General features: G+C 38.9%; 1 protein-coding gene across 3 annotated transcripts in view; it reads left to right on the top strand.

The window, feature by feature from the left end:
* Nucleotides 1-19,177, top strand: part of LOC149237634 (uncharacterized) — an 80,139-nt gene that overhangs the window by 19,698 nt on the left and 41,264 nt on the right. For 2 of the 3 annotated variants that reach the window (XM_089372727.1, XM_089372726.1), the window contains exons 3-5: nt 831-1,010; nt 18,465-18,553; nt 18,678-18,742. In XM_089372727.1, coding sequence (XP_089228853.1) covers nt 831-1,010; nt 18,465-18,553; nt 18,678-18,742 — 334 coding nt within the window. The remainder of the gene's footprint in view (nt 1-830; nt 1,011-18,464; nt 18,554-18,677; nt 18,743-19,177) is intronic. The other variant, XM_089372728.1, reaches the window with a different exon arrangement.

Genomic DNA, 19,177 nt, shown 5'->3' with positions numbered 1-19,177 from the left:
AAAATGACCAACGTACCTTTTGAGTGGAAGCCCACCTTCGTCCATGTGCTCATGCCAGATGGGTGAGAAGCAAATGGCTGATGCACGTGGCGGAGATATATGACATATAATCCTAGTTATGGCTGTCAGGGGCTGTTGGTTATGTGGCTGACTGGCTGGCTGTCAAGAATAGGAGAAAAGTTTTCTCTAATAGGGTTACCCATTTTGGTGGGTAACATGCCCTTCAATCCTATATAGGACAAAAGGAACCCAAGATGAACTACAAGGAACCAGCCATAGTCTGACCGAGAGAACAAGATACAGACAATAAGAACAAGACACCAGGTCTGAGATGCCTAATACAAAGCCTCACATGGTTGTTACAACTCATTTGACTTGTGGCCTTAGCCTTGAAATGGTGGTGAAATATGCTGCAAATTTTTTTTATGCACCCCACTAACATGAAGAGTAATAGGTCCCAAGCGCCTCATAGAGATTTGAACATTTAGGCAATTGATTTGAACTTGCCTCTATATAGAGATCAATTTCACTGAGTACGAATATTCCACTCTGTATGTACAATGGGGCCAATTAAGAAGACAGAAATAAAAACTCTTTTGGAAAATTCAAATTTGTTTTACAACTATGCTTTAAAGTTGATTTATTACTGGTTATGATGATATGTTTCAATATGTCAGCAAATAAAAAAATGTTTTTTAAGGCTACCTCCTATATTCTGTTTAGATTGAAATCATGGATGATAATGACAAATTGGTTGATGTGAATTTGTTCTCTTTTTTGGGACAAAATGTTGATCAAAATAGTTTTCTGAGAGTTTCTTGGTTTGGCAGCTGTGACAGCACCGGGGATGGACCCTTTAAAAGTTCCTCTACTGCAGAAAAATTGTGAAAAGGTAGAGAATGTTTCAGTATGGGAATGGTCTGGCCCTGCACTTGATGAGGGTACTGATGCAGCTGACTGGTTTTCGAGGTACCTTGGCAAACCTTACCAGTTGGTGAGGTTTGATACAGGCAAGTTTTGTGTCGTTCAGGCATGCCATGTAAAGAGCCTCACTGCTGAAACACTTTATAACTAAAAGGACTTTTTATATAAGAAAATCTTCCTATGACAATGACTTCATTAGCAAAACCCATTAATATATGTTAAAACTAAAACTCAGTATGGTTAACATAAACCCTTTGTTTACTGTAGTTCATTATAGACTATTAAAGGTAAAAGGTTATATACAGATCATATTCTTGTAGCTTGAATGGTCAGGTTCATTCCCTTAAGAAAGTTTAGTGACAAGTACCATGTTTTTGGACATATGTTGGGGGTTTATGTGTATGCATATGTCATTCAACCAAATACTTACAGCTTCTGTCTGTGAACCAACTATTGCTTGTTTGGTATTTTTTCTTTATTTTGTATTTGTTACTAGATTCAAATACAATATAAGTCTCTTTTTTCCTTATTTGTTGTAGATGTTTGTTGGAGAAATTATGGTGGGAAAAGCACCAGTTTTATAGAATTTTCTCTTGGGTATATTATCACTCAGGTTCTCCCTAGAGGAAAAGTCCTAATCTGTCTCACAGGAAAACCTAAGGATACTATCAGTGGTCACAACCTGCAACCTAATGCCAAAGTTCCAAAGCCAAGGGGGATTCCCTATGCTAATCCTTAACCTATCGTTGATCCAAGGGATGAATGAGGCTTCGGATCAATGTACTTAACTAACTCATCTGAATGTACTGGTTCTGAGTCTTGGTGACAAGGAAAGGTTCAATGAAGTAGACCAAAACAAATTGTTTCATACGGTTACGTGCAATATGAGTGATCGGTGGGACTGGTAATGTAATTAGGTGAGCATAATATTCTGAACAAGTGTTTAAGTTACGTCAATGATAATACACATGCCCAAAGGGAAAACACTCGATTATTGCTTACAACATCCTGAAGTGATCAAATTTCATATCCACACTTCATGAATTCTGAGGTGAGCCTTTGGATAGAAAGTCGATTGTATTGCTTATGATTGCTGTTGTAATGCGTATAGGTTAAATTATGACATACCACAGAAATACATAAAGTAAGAAAGGATTAATGAAATCAAGAATCTTTGAGTGCCAATATATGTGCATACAACAGAACTGGATTGAGAATAACAATCACATGTTTAGTAAAGGCACTTCATAGCACATCCATCATATTGTTTAAGCAATAGGGAACCATGTAAAGAATGCTTGCTGGAGTTTATGATTTAACCACTTATTAATTCTGGCAAGAGATCATTATAATGCAGAAGGATAGGTATGTTTAATTCTGAATTGCATCACCATAAATGAATGATGGATTAGGCTAACTAAAAAGAAACAGAAATCCACGAGTTATATTTCTGTATTAGTCAACAGTGTGAGGAATTATGTAGAATACTAGCCATATTGCATTTCAGAAGAAAGAATATTTCTGTATTAGTCGACAGTGTGATGAATTATGTAGAATAATAGCCATATTACATTTCAGAAGCAAGATTAAGAATGTTGCCAGAGAAAAAAATACCTGTTAAGCGTTCTTAAACAGTAGTTCTGAAATGGATCAAATCATTAATGACATGGCATTTTTTTATATTTCAAGTGCCGAGTTCCACCAGTGAATGAATTATGCATGAAACCAATCCCAGTTGAAAGGTGAGAACAAGAGATATATAGAATTTATCCTTTTGGAATGCAATTATAAAAATTCATCGCATTTCATGAAGTTCATGGTCATATTCTATGGAAAGATAGAAATTTTAACCCTTCTAATTGATTCAACATGAGAGATACTACTCAGAACAGAAATCAATCCATTGTCTAAGCTATAAGGTCCATTACTGTCAAGAGCAGAGAGTGAGGAACATAGGAACTATACCTCAGAATTTAGTTTTCTGCTTGACCAGAATTTAGATTTCATATGGACCATGTGAGTTAGTTACTCGTTCCAATGTTTACTGAATTAAATCCCCAGTTTAATGCTCAAAATATTCCGCAGAAATTGAATAAAATCAAACCAGTGCCTCTATCCAAGGAATAATGGAAATTGTTGCACAATAGGGATGATAAGTCTAGAGATATTAGAATTGCTTACATTCCATAAGCGGGTCAGACATTATCACCAGGTTTAAACTTAAATAAAGTGTTGGATTTGGGAGTTGTTACCATCAAATGACAGTGCTACTTTTTTATATATCTAGATGTTGATTTGGACTTTAAAATATTGCCACCACACATATGAACATTTGCATCAGAAACCCAATTTTAAGTGCTATCCAATAATATATGTAAACAGATAAACAATCATACGGTGAGTTTACCCTGTTTGTCGGAATCTCTGTGGCTGCCGAACCGATTATTACTTCAAATCACAAAAGGATATTCCGATCTGTAATCCTAGTATATGAACACATGAAAGCAGGGTTGAACGGGTATTTCCAATCATTCAGAAATATAAAATAGAGCATGAGTTTAGGATTAGATTTACTTAAGTGCCAAAAACATTTGAACCATAAAACCTAAAAATAAAGGCACTTTCACTCTAAATTGATCTCTAAAATTTTAGACATTAAACGCCCTACATTTAATTTTATTTCACCAAGTTAAATTATAGATTAGAAATGTCTCCTCATGGGAAGACTTAGTGGTTGGCACAATGGGATGTTATCCCCTCCACCTTGTTCAAAATCCCATGGGGGCACATATTTGGCGCATTGTGGTAAGGCTCAAGGAGTAGGTTCCCCCACCCTTGTGGAGTCTCAATTCTTGCTAAGTCATAAATTTCAGGGATATCTGGCGTACAGGCTGTTGAATATGTTACAACAAATCTAGCAGGTCTTGGAGAGGAAAATCCTACAAGACAAAGTGCTAGACTAAATGCTAACAATGGGACAATGGCCTACTATCATCATAGCTGAGGCCCCCTATGCTTTACGGACTTTCACGGACGGGAGGAGTCCCAGTAGAAAGGAGATTGCTTAAAATAGATATGTTAAGTATAAGACTCAAGGTGATCAAGCCAGGAATCATTCAAGAGAGAGATTGAATAATTGTTCAAGGCTTCAAAGAAGAAAAACACTATTAATGAAAAGCCCTATAAAAGGAGGCTCAAGACCTAGGGTTTTGAGATTTTTTGGTGGTAATAGGTGTTCACAAGGTCAAGGCTCAGGAGAAAAAACTTCTTATGATATACTTCAATAAGTACTAAGTCCATACGACCTCCAAGGAAGTTGTCAAGTTGAAGGGAAAAGAACTAGAGTTTCCTCTTGGAGCAACACCTAGGGCAAGAGATTTTATGGATGAAATTTGAGTGGATGCCCACCAACCTTGGAGAATAGGTAGCCTAGACCCTAAGCTTGATGTTTAGACTTTCAAATCACCAAAAAACTTCCTCCCTAAAATTTTGCTGCAAGCCCTAGATTTTCGCCCTAGCCTTAAAAGGACCAATTTTATGAGAGAAAATTATGAAGATAATTTAGAATTGATCACCAATGACTTGGACTAGTGCCTTTTCCTTAAGGCATGTGTAGTCAAGGATGAAATAGATAAGCTAAATCCTTTCTAAGGAGGCTAAACATTGATGCCCTAGGTATCAACTTTTAGCATTTACCCACTTCAAAAGAAAATGGAGTTTGATAAAGATATTAAATATTTCTCTCCACTAGGAACATTCATTACATGTTGTACAATGGCTAACATATGCAATGCTCAACTATATGGTCTTTCAAAATTAATTTTCAACAATTAGGGCACAAAATAACATAACCTAGAAGCAACAATTCCATACATTAGACAATTTCACGATAGAAAATATTCAACAATAAGCCCTACTGCTGCTACGAATTGAGATGAAGAAGAACTCCCTCTTAGGGCTGGTACTCGAACTCCACTGAAGCAAGGGTTGAAATCTTCGCTCGGAGACACTCGTGTTCTAAACAACACAGTAACCCGGCTAAGCAGTTCGAGCAACTAAGATTGAGTTCAATATGTCAAAATATGCCAAATGAAGCTGAGCCTCCTCTATTTATAATTTGTGGGCCTCTTTTCCCATGTGGCCCCCCTTCAACTAGCAATTCAACTTTCCTTTAGTCATTCGAACTTCCCTCTAAGGTGGTGCGTATTTCCTCATGTGGGTGGCCCCGATGCTATGCCAACAAAACATTTCGGCCCCTTTTTCCTTCCTAAGTCTTTTCCAAAAATCACATGGGTTCCATGGCCTCCAAAATTGTCAAAATTGTAGAATAAATAAACTTGTAATAATTTAATTTTGGAAGGGACATTACATTGCGGCTCCAACAATGGTTCTGTTTTTTCGCTCTGCTACACCATTCTACTGTGGATTATATGGAGTTTTCCATTCTCTCTTCATGCCTTACTTCGCACATAAATATGTGAAGTCTTTATCAATGTACTCTCCACCATTCTCTGAGCGAAGAACCTTGATCCTCTTCTTCGTCGCATTCTCCACGAGATCTTTAAACTCTTTGAAACGATCGAAGACCTCATCCTTGTTCTTCAAGAAGTAGATCCAGGTTTTCCTGGAATGATCATAAATAAAGGTGACGAAATATTCGGCACCGCCGAGCGCTCTAGTGGATATCGGGCCACAAATATCTTAGTGTATAAGTCCTAACATGCTATCAACTCTGTTGTCACTCCTTGGAAATGCCGCCTTAGCATACTTCCCAAGTACGCACCCTCTACACTCGTCATTGTGTTCGGTTCCAAGTTTGGGAATCCCTATTACGATTTCTTTGAGTATCCTGAGTGCTCCATGATGTAGATGTCCCATTCTCCTGTGCCATAATTCATTCAGCTCCTTCCCGCTGCTACTATTACTGCCCATCGGTGCCATTGGAAAATCGATTTGTAACCGGTACAACCTATTACTTTGAACTCCAATCTGTTTTACCTTTTTCCAACTCGGGTGTTTGACATACACTTTCTTCCCTACGAAGTGAACATCATATCCCTTATCTTGTAATTGAGATACTGAAATCAGGTTCATACCCAATCCTGGCACATGCAATACATCTGAAGCGCTGGTGCTTGCTCCTGACTCCCCCTGAAAATCTATGGTACCTCTCCTTGTTGGAGTACATTTCGTTCTGTTTCCCATAGTAATCTGGAAATCCATCTGCTTCTCTTTGTAGTTAGAGAAATATTCTCTAACCCCTATCATGTGAGCTGAAGCTCCATTGTTTATATACCAGACTCCCTGTGAAGCTGATCTGGCTAAGCAAGCGAATTCGTCTTCTAATCTGGAAGAAAAATCTGAAGTCTCTTGAATGTTACTTCCGTCCATGGCTATACTGGAACAAATTTTAGTGTGTTATTTCTCTTTTACTCCTGATGTAGATTCTGCTTGACAGCCTGCAACAAAAAATCTCTGCGTCCAACCAGGATTCTGCTCAACGGAAATCTGAGCTGCAACTGCTCCCTCTGACTGTTGGAATCACTAATTTGGGTAATTCAATTTTCCTGCCTCACTTCAATTGAAAAATCGAATTACTGCCCTAGTAACTCAAACTGCCTGTTCTGGGCTCTGCGCAGTCTCTTCTAGGAATTCCGATCAGTTGCTCCCTCTGAATAGCGAAATTCCTTTCCGCTTCCGAGCTTCCCGGCTAATCAATTAAGCTATGATACCATGTGAAAATATTATCCATTGCAACTACTGGAGATTATTCTTCTAACTCAAAAATTAATTCTGCAGTTTATTTGCTTACGACAAATAAAAAATAAAATGATAGCTGCAATTTTCACCATAAAAATACTGTGGAAAATAAAATATTGGAAACAGATAAATTCTAACACACACAATAAAATTGACACCGTTATTTTTGGACAATTGTCCCTGGAAAAACCCAACTTGGGAAAACCGATGCAGCAGATGAGAGTTTTATTATTAATGTTCAATAACAATTCTGAGTACAATAATTTAGATGCCCAACTGGCAATCTAATCTAAAGAAAACACTGGCAAAAATACTGTGAAATTTTTTCTCACCCCACAACTATTTTATGCCTCTGAAATAGATTCCCTGACCTCTGCGTTGAGATGCCTACGTCAGCCTTTGCGCAGTCCCTACACTGGCCCTCTGAAGATTTCGGCCTTCCTTCCTTCGACTCTTCCGAGAACTGAAAAACTTCCCCTTGGAATGACATTACTTTCCTCTTCCTCCTCCTACTCACTCTGTGACTCTATCTTCTCTGCTGAGTTGTTGCTACTGAGAAAATCGAATTGCTTGGGCAACTGAGTATCCGCATTGGATGATCTCCACCACCACATTGACTTTCTTTTATAATCCACTGTTGGGGCACCAACGACCAAGATTAAAACTTAATCAATGGCTAGGATTATTTCTGGGACAATTCGTGTGAGTTTCTTGACTATTCTCGCCTTATCTCAATTAATATTGATTAATTAACCATATTCCCTAAGTTTAGACCTAGGAAATATTTAAAAACTGGTTAATAATCTAATTGAGACACTTCTAGGTGGAATTTTCAGAAACAATTTCTAGGTTTTGGAGATCTCATGTATTCTAGCCTCTCCATAAACTTTCGTGGCTAGAACACATCCGATGCTACAAAAACTAACAACACCTGCCATATGACGGATGTACCATGAACCTGTCACTCCCTTAGAGGTTGAAACCACTTAATAGGGTCCTTGATTAACCTTCTTCTTGAACATGGACACACTTGTACACTCTAATGCCCGTTATGGAAGCGAATGCCACTATGAAGTGCCCACTTGGTTCCATGACTTGTAAGCTCATTTGTTCAATTACACTAATGATTTGTTGTATTGGAAGGTGAGGAGATGCAATAGATCTTATGCAAGATTGCATGTGGGTGTCATCTTCGGGTTTTTGTCTCCCTATATGGGGTCCAACCCCTCCAGAGGGTCATATTGGCATTTATAGGGTGTGCATTGAGAGCCATGGTCCTCCACTATGACATAGAGTAGATAGCCATGCCATGGATCCTTTAGCACCATTCATTGCTTTCTTGTGTCCCACTTATTTGATGATGATGATGCACCTAGAGCACCTTGCCCATCCAGTTACACTCTTGCACCACACATGTGGCAATTGATCCAGGGCCTAGATAGGGTTGTGTCTCACCATGGGAGACAAAGGGAGGCTTGCATCATTGTTCCAGCCCTTGTAGACGAGATACATGCTTTTTCAATTCAGTTGGAGACCCATGAGGATGATTTTGTGCCCTCATAGCCACTTAGGGGCACCATAGTTCATTTGCGTGGAGATCAAGGATTCATCCCCTTGATCACTATTTTGGAGCCTTTCTATTAATTTGGCACATGTTGGACTTCATTTGGCCTTCCAGCGACCCTCTTAGCTGCTTATCTATCATTTCGGCCCTCTTGAGAGGCTAATTATTCTTATTGTGGAGCTATTTGGTGCGCTTGTCACCAAAGGGATCTTATTTTGCACATTATTTTTATTATAGGGGTATTATTAGTCCTAATTAGGTCATTCAAACCCCTTAGAGGATTGTATGAATAGAAGAGAGGCATTCTTTCTCATTCATCATCACTTGGATTGGATCAGTTCTCTCTAAAAGATTTCAGACCTGCTATTGTGGATGAATTGGAAGATAATTGATGCATTTCGATGTTTAGATTATTTTCTTTGATCTTGGAGCTCCATTTTTTTGATATTTTGATGATTGGATATACTCGCTCTACCTTGTAAGTGCTATATTGATGTTATATTTCTCTCTTTTCACATGAATAATGTATGGAATTTCTTTCATTAATCTGAGATATGCCGTAAATGTAATGTGAATTTATGGAAATTTGTATTTTTGAAGTATTGCATATGTAACATGTCATGGTATTGCGAATGAATGTTCCTAGGGGTGGATTTTCTCCATCATCACCTTGAAAAGTCATCGAACTGTGCAAAAAGAAGTATAAATTCCTTTTGTGACCTAGTTGCTACCTCTTAGGGCTATGCGAAGTTGCAATAGGACTCCTTGACCGAGTAAGGATTTCAAAAATTCGAAATCATTTTGACTCCATTGTCCCAATAGGTTAGGCATTGATCCTAACCCTTGATGATCACCCTAAAACCTTCTTTTTCTACCTTTTTCTTTGAAACCCTACAATAGTCCTAGTAGGTCTCCTAGGGTATCAAGCGAAGTACTTTGTAGCCATCCAATTTTGAAGCGAGTTGGCACGTAGCTGAGCTAATGTATCCTCTAGAGGTCCTCCAAATTTGAGGTTATTCTTGCTGTTGGATTGAGAGATATATCGAGCCCTAGCCATAAGACCATAGTTGCCTAGTTTCCTCCTAGGTTAGGGTAAGATATTAAGGGTCTCATCATTAAGATAACTCAAAGGAAGTTTACCATTCTAAAGACGCTCATCATTCTCCTTGTTTAGCCTTGTGTGATCATTGAAAGCGAGACAAAAATCATAAACCCTAGGTCTAGCTTAGAGTATTTTACAAGTTATCTTAGTGGGGCTAGTACCTTTGCATAATGTCTAATCTCAAATTCCTTAAGGTTAACTTGATCTCTTATAGGCTCCCTTGGGTCTAGGAAAGTTCATTATAGCCAAGCACATCCTCATTTACCCTTAGGTCTAGGTCACCCTTGAGCCTTTCCTAGAGAGCCCTCACCTTGCCTCTAAAGCAAGCTAGACCTATAATTGGAGTCTCTCTTGTGAATGGGCTCTAGAAATCAATACCTATAATATCATTGATTCATCTTTTCTAGTGATTTCCTTATACCGGGACTCCTCCTATCGGTGAAAGTCCGTAAATAGCAGGGGACATCGACTGAGGTGACAGTGGGTCCTTGTCCCATTGTTGCCACTTGATCTAGTAGTAGTCCCTTTGGAATCCCTCCTAGGACCCCTGCTAAATTGAGCAGTAACAATACTGATAGATCCAGTGCAATTAGCAACTTACTGCAAGGAGGATGCCAAGGTTGGGCATATTATCTAAGATGAAGTTAAAGATCACATCATTCTCCATATTGTAGAATTAGATATGTGCACGAAGATGTGGCATGCCATCCTGAAGTTGTTTCAAAATCTTGTTGTAAACAGGAAATTGATCCTCAAAGAGAAGCTAAGAAACACCAAACAAAACAAAATAGAAAGCGTTGTCAGTCATCTCACTAGGCTTAGATTAGTCAAGGATGAGTTAGCAACTATTGGAGAAAAAATAGATGATGATAAGCTTGTGAGAACTGCTCTAAATGGTTTCTCTAAGAAGTGGGATGTGTTTGTCCAAGTGATTAATAGATGACAAGACCTGCCTGATTGGGATCGTCTGTGGAGTGATTTCACTCAGGAAGAGCTTAGGTTGAGCCTTGTCAGTGGCAACAACAGTAAAGCTAGAAGCGTGAGGATGATGAAAATGTTGCTCTTGCAGGAAAGGGCAAAGCTAGGGAAAGTTAAAGCAAAGGGCCTAACTCCAAGGGACAGAAGAAAAAGAAAGACTTGAGTAAAATCAAGTGTTTTGGATGTGGTCAACATGGACACTATGTCATTCAATGTCCCAACAAAAAGAAGGGTGTTAAAAAGAAGCAACAGACAACAACTTTAGCAGATATTGATGAATTGTCTTCAAGACTAGAGAACGAGTTCGCTCTTATAGCTTGCTTATATTGCTCAGCCACCACATGAGTATGGTATATTTACAATGGGTAATCATGTCACATGACAGGGGTTAGAGAGTATTTTTTCGGCTTTAAAGTAGAGGAGATAGGATTTTAGATTCAAATTGGAAATAATTCCAAGTGTACTCCATTTGGGAGAGGGACAATCACATTTTAGAGGGAGTCGAGCAAAAATATCCATGTTACAGATGTGTTGCACGTGCTAGGTTTGGGAACTAACTTGATTTCAATTTATGCTCTTCAAGATAAGGGGTAACATGTATACTTTTGAGGGCAAAAAGTGTATATGAAACACCAGGATTGGAAGTCAGCAAAGGAGATTAGGGTGAGAAGCAACAAGTTGTACTGGTTGCAGTTGGACTCTCCGAAGACACTAGTTAGCAAAAACGGTAACAGAGATATGGGAGAGCTATGGAATAGGAAGATGGGTCATATCCATCATGGAGCACTTAAGTTTCTCAGAGAGATCATGATAAGTATTCTAGAAGTGAGTACAAAACATGATGACTTGTGTAGACGGTGCATACTTGGGAAGTTCACAAAGGAAACATTTCCAAGGAGTGACAGTAGAGACAAGGGTGTTCTAGATTTGTTACAGTCTGATATTTGTGGTCCATTATCCATTAAGTCTCTCAGAGGTTATGAGTACTTGGGTGACCTTTATTTATGACTTCTCCAGGAAGACCTGGATTTACTTCTTGAAGACACGAGATGAAGTCTTTAGTCGCTTCCAAGAGTTTAAGGCTTTTGTGGAGAACTCGACAAGAAAGAAGATAAAGGTTCTTTGGACAGATAATGGGGGTGAGTAAATCAAGAAAGCCTTCAAGGATTTCTGCGCGAAGGAGGGAATCAAGAGAGAGTGGACAACTTCGTACAACCGTAGTAGGATGGGGTTGTAGAACGAAAGAACATAACCATAGTTGGAGCAACAAGGGCCATGCTATATGATCAGGATATTCCTAGATATCTTTGGGAAGAAGCGTGTAACACAATAATATACATTCAGAATAGAGTCCTGCACAAGGTGTTGGGAAATATGACACTCAAGGAGGCACTTACAGGGAAGAGACTAGAAGTTGGACATTTCAGGATTTTTGGCAGTGTCGCATATTGTCACATTCTAGATGAGAAGCGCACGAAGCTAGATTTGACTGCAGAGAAGGGGTATTTCGTTGGCTACAGCGAAACATCCAAGGCATATAGGTTCTATATCCCAGGGAGTAGGAAAATCATCATGAGGTAGGACGTAAAGTTCCAGGAGGAGAAATCCTTCAGGAGATCTTGCAAGTTGCCAACAGTTGATCAGAGTCAGTAAGTAGAAGCTCCAAGGGTTGAACAGGTACCTCAGGTGCAAGGAACGAGCATGAGTATAGTGACGAGTACGGGCATAGGTACAGGTGTTGAGGAGAGTTCGCAGTATGTGGAGCAACAACATGATGAGGAGATTGAAGCTTCACCCACTACAAGTGGGAGAAGGAATCATGAGGTGCTTCAGACAAATAGGGATGCACAGGAGTTTGTGGGAGCTCCTAGATCGAGCATAAGGGATAGGAGACCACCAGAGAGATATTCCGGGTACAAGGCGTTGATGAATGCGCTTATTGACAGTGAACCTTCCAACTATGAAGAGGCTGCACAACATCAAGTGTGGCAGGATGCGATTGTGGAGGAGTACAACTCTGTCATGCCAAATGATGTTTGGGACATGGTGCCTAGACCGTTGGATAGGGAAGTGGTTGGTTCCCGTTGGATCTATAAGATCAAGAATGTTGCAGATGGCAACATAGAAAGATCAGTTCGACTACAATATGTTCCTATAGATCAGCAGGTTGCAAACATTCATGAAGGCCTTGAATAAAGGAAATTTTGTTTTATTCAGGGATAAGTTGGGTGTTGTGGAGAACACCTTGCTAAGAGGGAGTGTTAAATATTGTAGCTTGAATAGGTGTTCTAGTCTTGAGAGGTGTCATTAGTGAAAATTTCAAAACTGAAATCCTATTGCAACAACTGGAAATTATTCTTCTAATTCTTAATTAGTTTAACAATTTATTTACCATGACAAATACTGAATAAATCACACTGCAATCTTCACAAATAAAACTACAAAAGAAAAATAGCGCTGGAAACTGAGAAAATCTAGCACACACACACAAGTAAAAATGACATCGTTATTTTTGAACAATTGTCCCCAGAAAAACCCAACTTGAAAAAACGGTGCAACAGCTGAGGGTTTTATTCTTATGCAGCAGTGAGAAATTTTGAGTATAATAATCTGGATGCCGAAGTTTGCCTGTTCTGTAGAGAAAAATCTAGCAAAAATATCTAGAGGGAATTTACCCACTCCGGGCAATTTCGACACTGGACTGTCTTTGAAAAGCAAGTCATCCAGCTGGGCCTGCGCAGGCTCCACGTCAACCTCATGCTACCTGCTGCCCGAAATGACTGCTAGTCTAGTCGTCCTGCTTGCTACTGACTAGGAAAACGTCTCTCTGGCACTTTGGAACCGCTGCCCGATCACTGAAACTGAAAACGTCTTCCTTCCTAGCAAATCGAGTTGCCTTCTTGAGGCTCTGCGCAGCCTCCTGGAGAAATCTCGGCCTCTCCGCAAATGCACTGGCTGGATCTGGAAAATTTCCTCCAGCCTCACTGCCTCTACCCCTCACTGACTCTACTTCCTCACTGAAGCTCGAACTCTCCGGAAACTAACTACTGCTACTCTAGAAAATCAAATTCTCCAAGTGTCGATCGACTTCTTATAATCCATTGGAGCACCAACGACCAAGATTAAAACTTAATCAAGGACTAAGATCATCTTGAAGTCGATCTGTGTGAGTTTATAGACTATTCTCACCTTGAATTAATTAATTTGATTAATCAACCAGTTTTCCTAAGTTTTGACTTAGGAAACATTAAAAAAAAGTTTAATAATTTAATTAAGTCATCTCTAGGTGGAATTTCCAGAAACAATTTCCGCGTTTTGGAGATCGCATCCATTCTAGCCTCTCCACCAAATTTCATGGCTAGAACACATCCGATGCTACAGGAACTAACACTCCCTCTTAGCGAGGACTGTGTTCTAGAGCTGCACACCCCACCACAACACTCTGTCTCTATATCATCTCTTGTCATGCTGCTAATGTCTGGCTGTTGGTGCCCACCAACCACTGTGCAACTTTGATGTTGCATTTGTGCTGCTGTTGACACTGCCATACTACTGCCAACTCTACATCTGCACTGCAACTCCCTCTCATCTGTTGCTGCTGCAACTGCAACTACTACAATTGAGAAGCATCCAAAACACTGAATCATCTGTGTTCAGTATGATTAATCTGTCTCCTGAGTCCTGACTGCTACCAACCTCTGCATTGTCATTGAAGAATCTGCGCTGCTACTAACTTTGCACTGAGCCACCTGCTCTGCTGTCAACATTGCACTGCACTCCTCAGCATCTGACCACTACTAGTCTGCAACTGTCACTTTGGTATTGACTGCATTAACTGCCATTGATCCATCCCGCTACTGAATACTGTGGGCCCCCGTAGCTAGGTAATGATCCATGACGTGGAGTCCTCAAGGACCCTGCCCAAAATGGCACAATGGAGTCTTATACTCCTCCTCCTAGATTTGGTGCCCCACTATCTCCTTTCAAGCCTAGTCATTGGCTGGGACTCTTCTTCGCTTTGCAGCTCACACTAGTCAACTCACACTTCCTTCGACACCTATCTCTAACAGCTGGAAGTCGAACTGCTTCCCAGATCTGCATTCTGGCTAACTCGCACGACCTCCTTTGACAATCTCGTACGATCATCCCCGCAAAGCTGCAAAATCTGTGAAACTCAAAATTGGAGAAAATAAACTCGAAAATCTCCCTCTTTCCCTTTGCTTGGCTGCTGCTTCTACTATTCACACTCCCTTCTGGAGTGGAGAAGATCCACTCACAACTACTGCCAATCTGCTTGGAAAAATCAGATCTCTAAAGCTCGAGATCCCTTGAGAGAAATTTTCCCTCGTGTGTGCTTTTCTCTTCCACCCGACGTTGATTATGCTGCTGCAAAACCTTCTGCGTCCAACCAAAGAATTGGCTCATTGAAAAACTGAGTTGCAGTTGCTCTCTTTGACCACTGGAATCACTAACCTGGGGAACTCGACTTTTCTGCAACCCTGCAACTGAAAATCAAACTCCTGCCCTAGCAATTCGGCCTGCTTGTCTGAGCACTGCGCTACCTCTAAGAATTTTGGTCTGTTGCTCTTGAGCAGCGAAATTCTTTCCTTCACTTGTGATCTTCCCAACTGATCACTCACACTCTGATACCATATGAAAATTTCAGAACTAAAATCCTATTGCAGCAACTAGAAATTATTCTTCTAATTGTTAATTAATTTAACAATTTATTTGCTACGACAAATACTGAATAAATCACACTGCAATCTTCACAAATAAAAGTACAAAAGAAAAATAGTGTTGGAAACTGAGAAAATCTATCACATAGACATAAAAATGACATCGTTATTTTTTGAAAATTGTCCCCGGAAAAACCCAACTTAGGAAAACCAATGCAACAACTGAGGGTTTTATTATTATGCAGCAGTGAGAAATTTTGAGTACAATAATCTGGATGCCAAAATTTGGCTATCCTGCAGAGAAAATAGTGACAAAAATATCTGGACGGAATTTACCCTCACTTCGGGCAATTCTTGAATTGGACTACCTTTGAAAAGCAAGCCATCCAACTGGGCCTGCACAGGCTCTGCGTTAACCTTATGCTTATGAGTACAATAATTTGGATGCCAAAATTTGGCTATCTTGCAGAGAAAATATTGGCAAAAATATCTAGAGGAAATTTACCCTCACTCCGGGCAATTACGACACTAGACTACCTTTGAAAAGCAAGCCATCCAACTGGGCCTGCACAGGCTCTGCGTCAACCTGATGCTGCCTGCTGCAACTGCTGCCCGAACTGGGTGCTAGTCTAGTCGTCTTGCCTGCCTCTGACTAGGGAAATGCCTCTCTAGCACTTTAGAACCTTTGCCCGGCCTCTGGAATTGAAAACGTCTTCCTTCTCGGCAAATCGAACTGCCTTCTCGAGGCTCTCCTTTGCCTCTGTTCAACCTCCTGGAGAAATCTCAACCTCTTAGCAAATGCACTTACTGGATCTGGAAAATTTCTTCCAGCCTCACTGACTCTGCTTCCTCACTGAAGCTCGAACTCTCCGGCAACTGAATGCTGCTACTCTAGAAAATCAAATTTTCCAAGTGTCTCTGGTGTATTCTCCAAGTGCCCATAGACTTCTTGTTATAATCCTCTATTGGAGCATCAATGACCAATATTAAAACTTAATCAAGGGCTAGGATCATCTTGCAGTCGATCCATGTGAGTTTCTATACTATTCTCACCTTGACTTAATTAATTATGATTAATTAACCAATTTTCCAAAGTTTAGATTTAAGAAACATTAAAAAATAGGTTAATAATCTAATTAAATCATCTCTAGGTGGAATTTCCAGAAACAATTTTTCGGTTTTGGAGATCTCATGCATATTAGCCTCTCTACCAAATTTCGTGGCTAGAACACATACGATGCTACAAAAACTATCATTGAGGATAGGAACATAGAGGATTTAATTATCTCATATAAGTTTTCCTAAGTTTCACCCAGGGAAAATATCTTAATTATGTCATTTAGTGATTTTTTAAATATTTAAGTCTGAACATAGGGAAAGTGGATAATTAATTGACATTAGTTGGGATAAGATCGATTTACCTCTAGAAGCTTGTGGAAAGTTTCTAAGATGATATTAGCCATTGATTGGATCAAGTGAACTTCTAATCATGGCCATTCATTTGTGAATGAGAGATTATAAAGTGAATCGATCGAAAGCTTTGGAGACACATCAAGTGGGTGATTTTCAGTGAGATACTAGGAGGGTTTCAACAACAGTGATTGGGAGAAGAGTTTCTAGAGGTTTTTGCTATCATTTATTTTCTGCAGGATGCCGAGTTTTTCGGTGAGGTTGTGAGCTTCAGGTGAAGGTCGTGTTGCTCAGTAAATTCGTAGGAGTAGAGGCCGAGATTGTTTTTGAGAGGCAACGCGAGTCTTCTAGAGACCACTACAAGTTTACCAGAGGAGGTGCGAATTGCCAGGAAGGTAGATCAAGTTTTCTAGGAGTCAGATCGAGTTTCCAGAGGACAGTGCGAGTTTGCCAGGAGAGAGTGCGAATTGCTAGAAGACCAGTGCGAGTTTCCAGGTTTCCAGTGCAAGTTGTTGGAGGTAGTGAGAATTGCAGAAGGGGAAGTCGTGGTGTTTCTGTAGGTTGATTTGATTAGCAAAAGTGAAAATAAAATATTGTTGGAGCTTTTGCTTGTGTCAGACAAGCAATGTAATTTGTCAATAGTAGTTTTTCTCAAGATAATAATATAAAATCTGAAATCTGAAAACTGGTTTTTCCCACATTGGGGTTTTTCCAGGGACATTTGTAAAAAATACTAGTGTCAATTGTGTGATTGGTTTCTTGACGTTTCGCTACAATTTTTATTTTGTGAATGGTGTTGTTCATGTTATTATTCATTACTTGCAGCAAAATAATTAATTTGCCGTGAACAAGTAATAAAAAATAATTCTCTGATTTAATAGCACCTTCTAGGTAAGCAAAAATTTCACAAAAGCACTAAAGTGTAATGCTCTTGCCAACTTTGATTGCATGACAATTATTCTAAACATTTTTACTATCTAAAAGGGAATAGGTCGACCTCTTTTAATGGTTGATTGATGTTTTAAATGATAATTTTAAACATGGAAAATATCTTTGAAAGCTTCCATTGGATTAGGGGATAAGACAACAGCAGTAAAGTGTGGAAAAAGAGTTAAAATAACATAGAAAAGCCTGCTAAAACAACAACAAACTTAGATGGCAGCCATGCAAAGGATGACAGAATTTGGCATCTTTCTCTTGCTTTCATCCACTAGTGGTAAGGGAAAATTGATTCCCTTATGGTGAAATTCTATATATGTAGATTTGAGATACAAAGCAATGGTTAGACAATATTCTTTTATAATAGATTGTAGAAGCAGACGAGTTCTTCACTCTTCCATCGTCAAATCTTTATTGCAAACAAGTAGATCTGTGGAAACCTGTCACCTATGACTCACTATGATGCACTCAGTCTCCTGGGTAATATGTGATTTGGCATAATTATGTTTTGTTTTAGCTCTTTGAACCTATTCGATGTCATTGATTAAGATGTTTTGTAGTGTTACGGTAGTTTATGGTGCACTTATTTAGAATCTTCTTCACTTAAAGTGCACATTCACTTCACTTAGAGTGGGTGTTAGGTATTGTAATGTTTATTTTATCAAAGGAGCAATTAATGCTATGTACTAAAGTAATAATTTCATAAAGTGGAAATAGGCTATACATAATAAATGACATTTGTGTTAATGTATTTATGCTAATATAAATTAGGGGAGCAGCTTTTAGCAGGAATAATGGAACTTGCGAGATAGATATATACAACACCACTTTATGTAATTTGATTCACATTAATATAATACATTTCTCATTTAATCTTTCTTGCTTTTATCGTGTATTCTCCATAGCATAGTTTAACAAATGTTGAAATTCAAGCAACTTTTTTTGGATTGTTGCTGGATCATCTTCTAACTTCTATGCCCTTTAGTAAATATAATATCAAAACAGAAAACTGTTTTGTTGGGAATTCATTTATGTATAGTAGGTTGATATTTGTGGCCCTTAAATTTTGACATGAATCTTATAGTTTCCTTTATTTGTAATGTTGCAGCATCAGAGGTCAGGCCAACAGATGCTGAATATGCTCGTGGTTTTAAGACTATGTTTTCTGACGGGTACCCTTTTCTTGTGATCTCTCAGGTGAGTGCAATTTCAAAACTCATCTTTGTTGCAAGTTAGATTAATCAAAAGCATCCAGTGTGTAGATGAGAAGTACTAGTGTAAAGGAATCGATCCTAAACCATACCAAATTAAATATGTGCAGGAGTCATTGGATACTTTGAACAAGCAACTGAAGGAACCTCTTCCAATCAACCGCTTTAGGACCAAGTATGACGTTTTTATTATAATTCATTGATTGTATTGTTCCTCTCATTAAAAATTGAGTTATCACTTTCCTTGTCGTGTTTAAAGGTAAAAAATTATACTTTTCACCCTTGAAATAATGGATTACTTAGTGCATTGTTTTATGATACATGTTTACTGTTTAGTTACACGAGGCTTTTTTTCATTTTTTATTTTTGGGAAAATATACTTATACATAAAATATTTACATCATTAGCAATAAAAAACAGAAGGTTATATACATTGAAATCTACATCCTTTTATCACAACTAAAACAGCTAGGAGATCAGAATAAGCAGCAGAATCTAACAGTTTGGCATCCTTAATAAATACGGACCCTTTGGTCATCAGTTGCATATGTACCTTCTATCCATAATTGACTAAAAGAAGCCAAGGAACTGACGTCATTATCAAAGAAAT

This window comes from Pinus tabuliformis, chromosome 8, assembly GCF_031772625.1.
Source record: "Pinus tabuliformis cultivar Carrire ecotype Pingquan chromosome 8, CPIR1, whole genome shotgun sequence".
In the NCBI taxonomy this organism is placed as follows: Eukaryota; Viridiplantae; Streptophyta; class Pinopsida; order Pinales; family Pinaceae; genus Pinus; species Pinus tabuliformis.
Note: the sequence above shows the minus strand (reverse complement) of the source record. Positions and strands in the feature narration are given on the sequence as shown.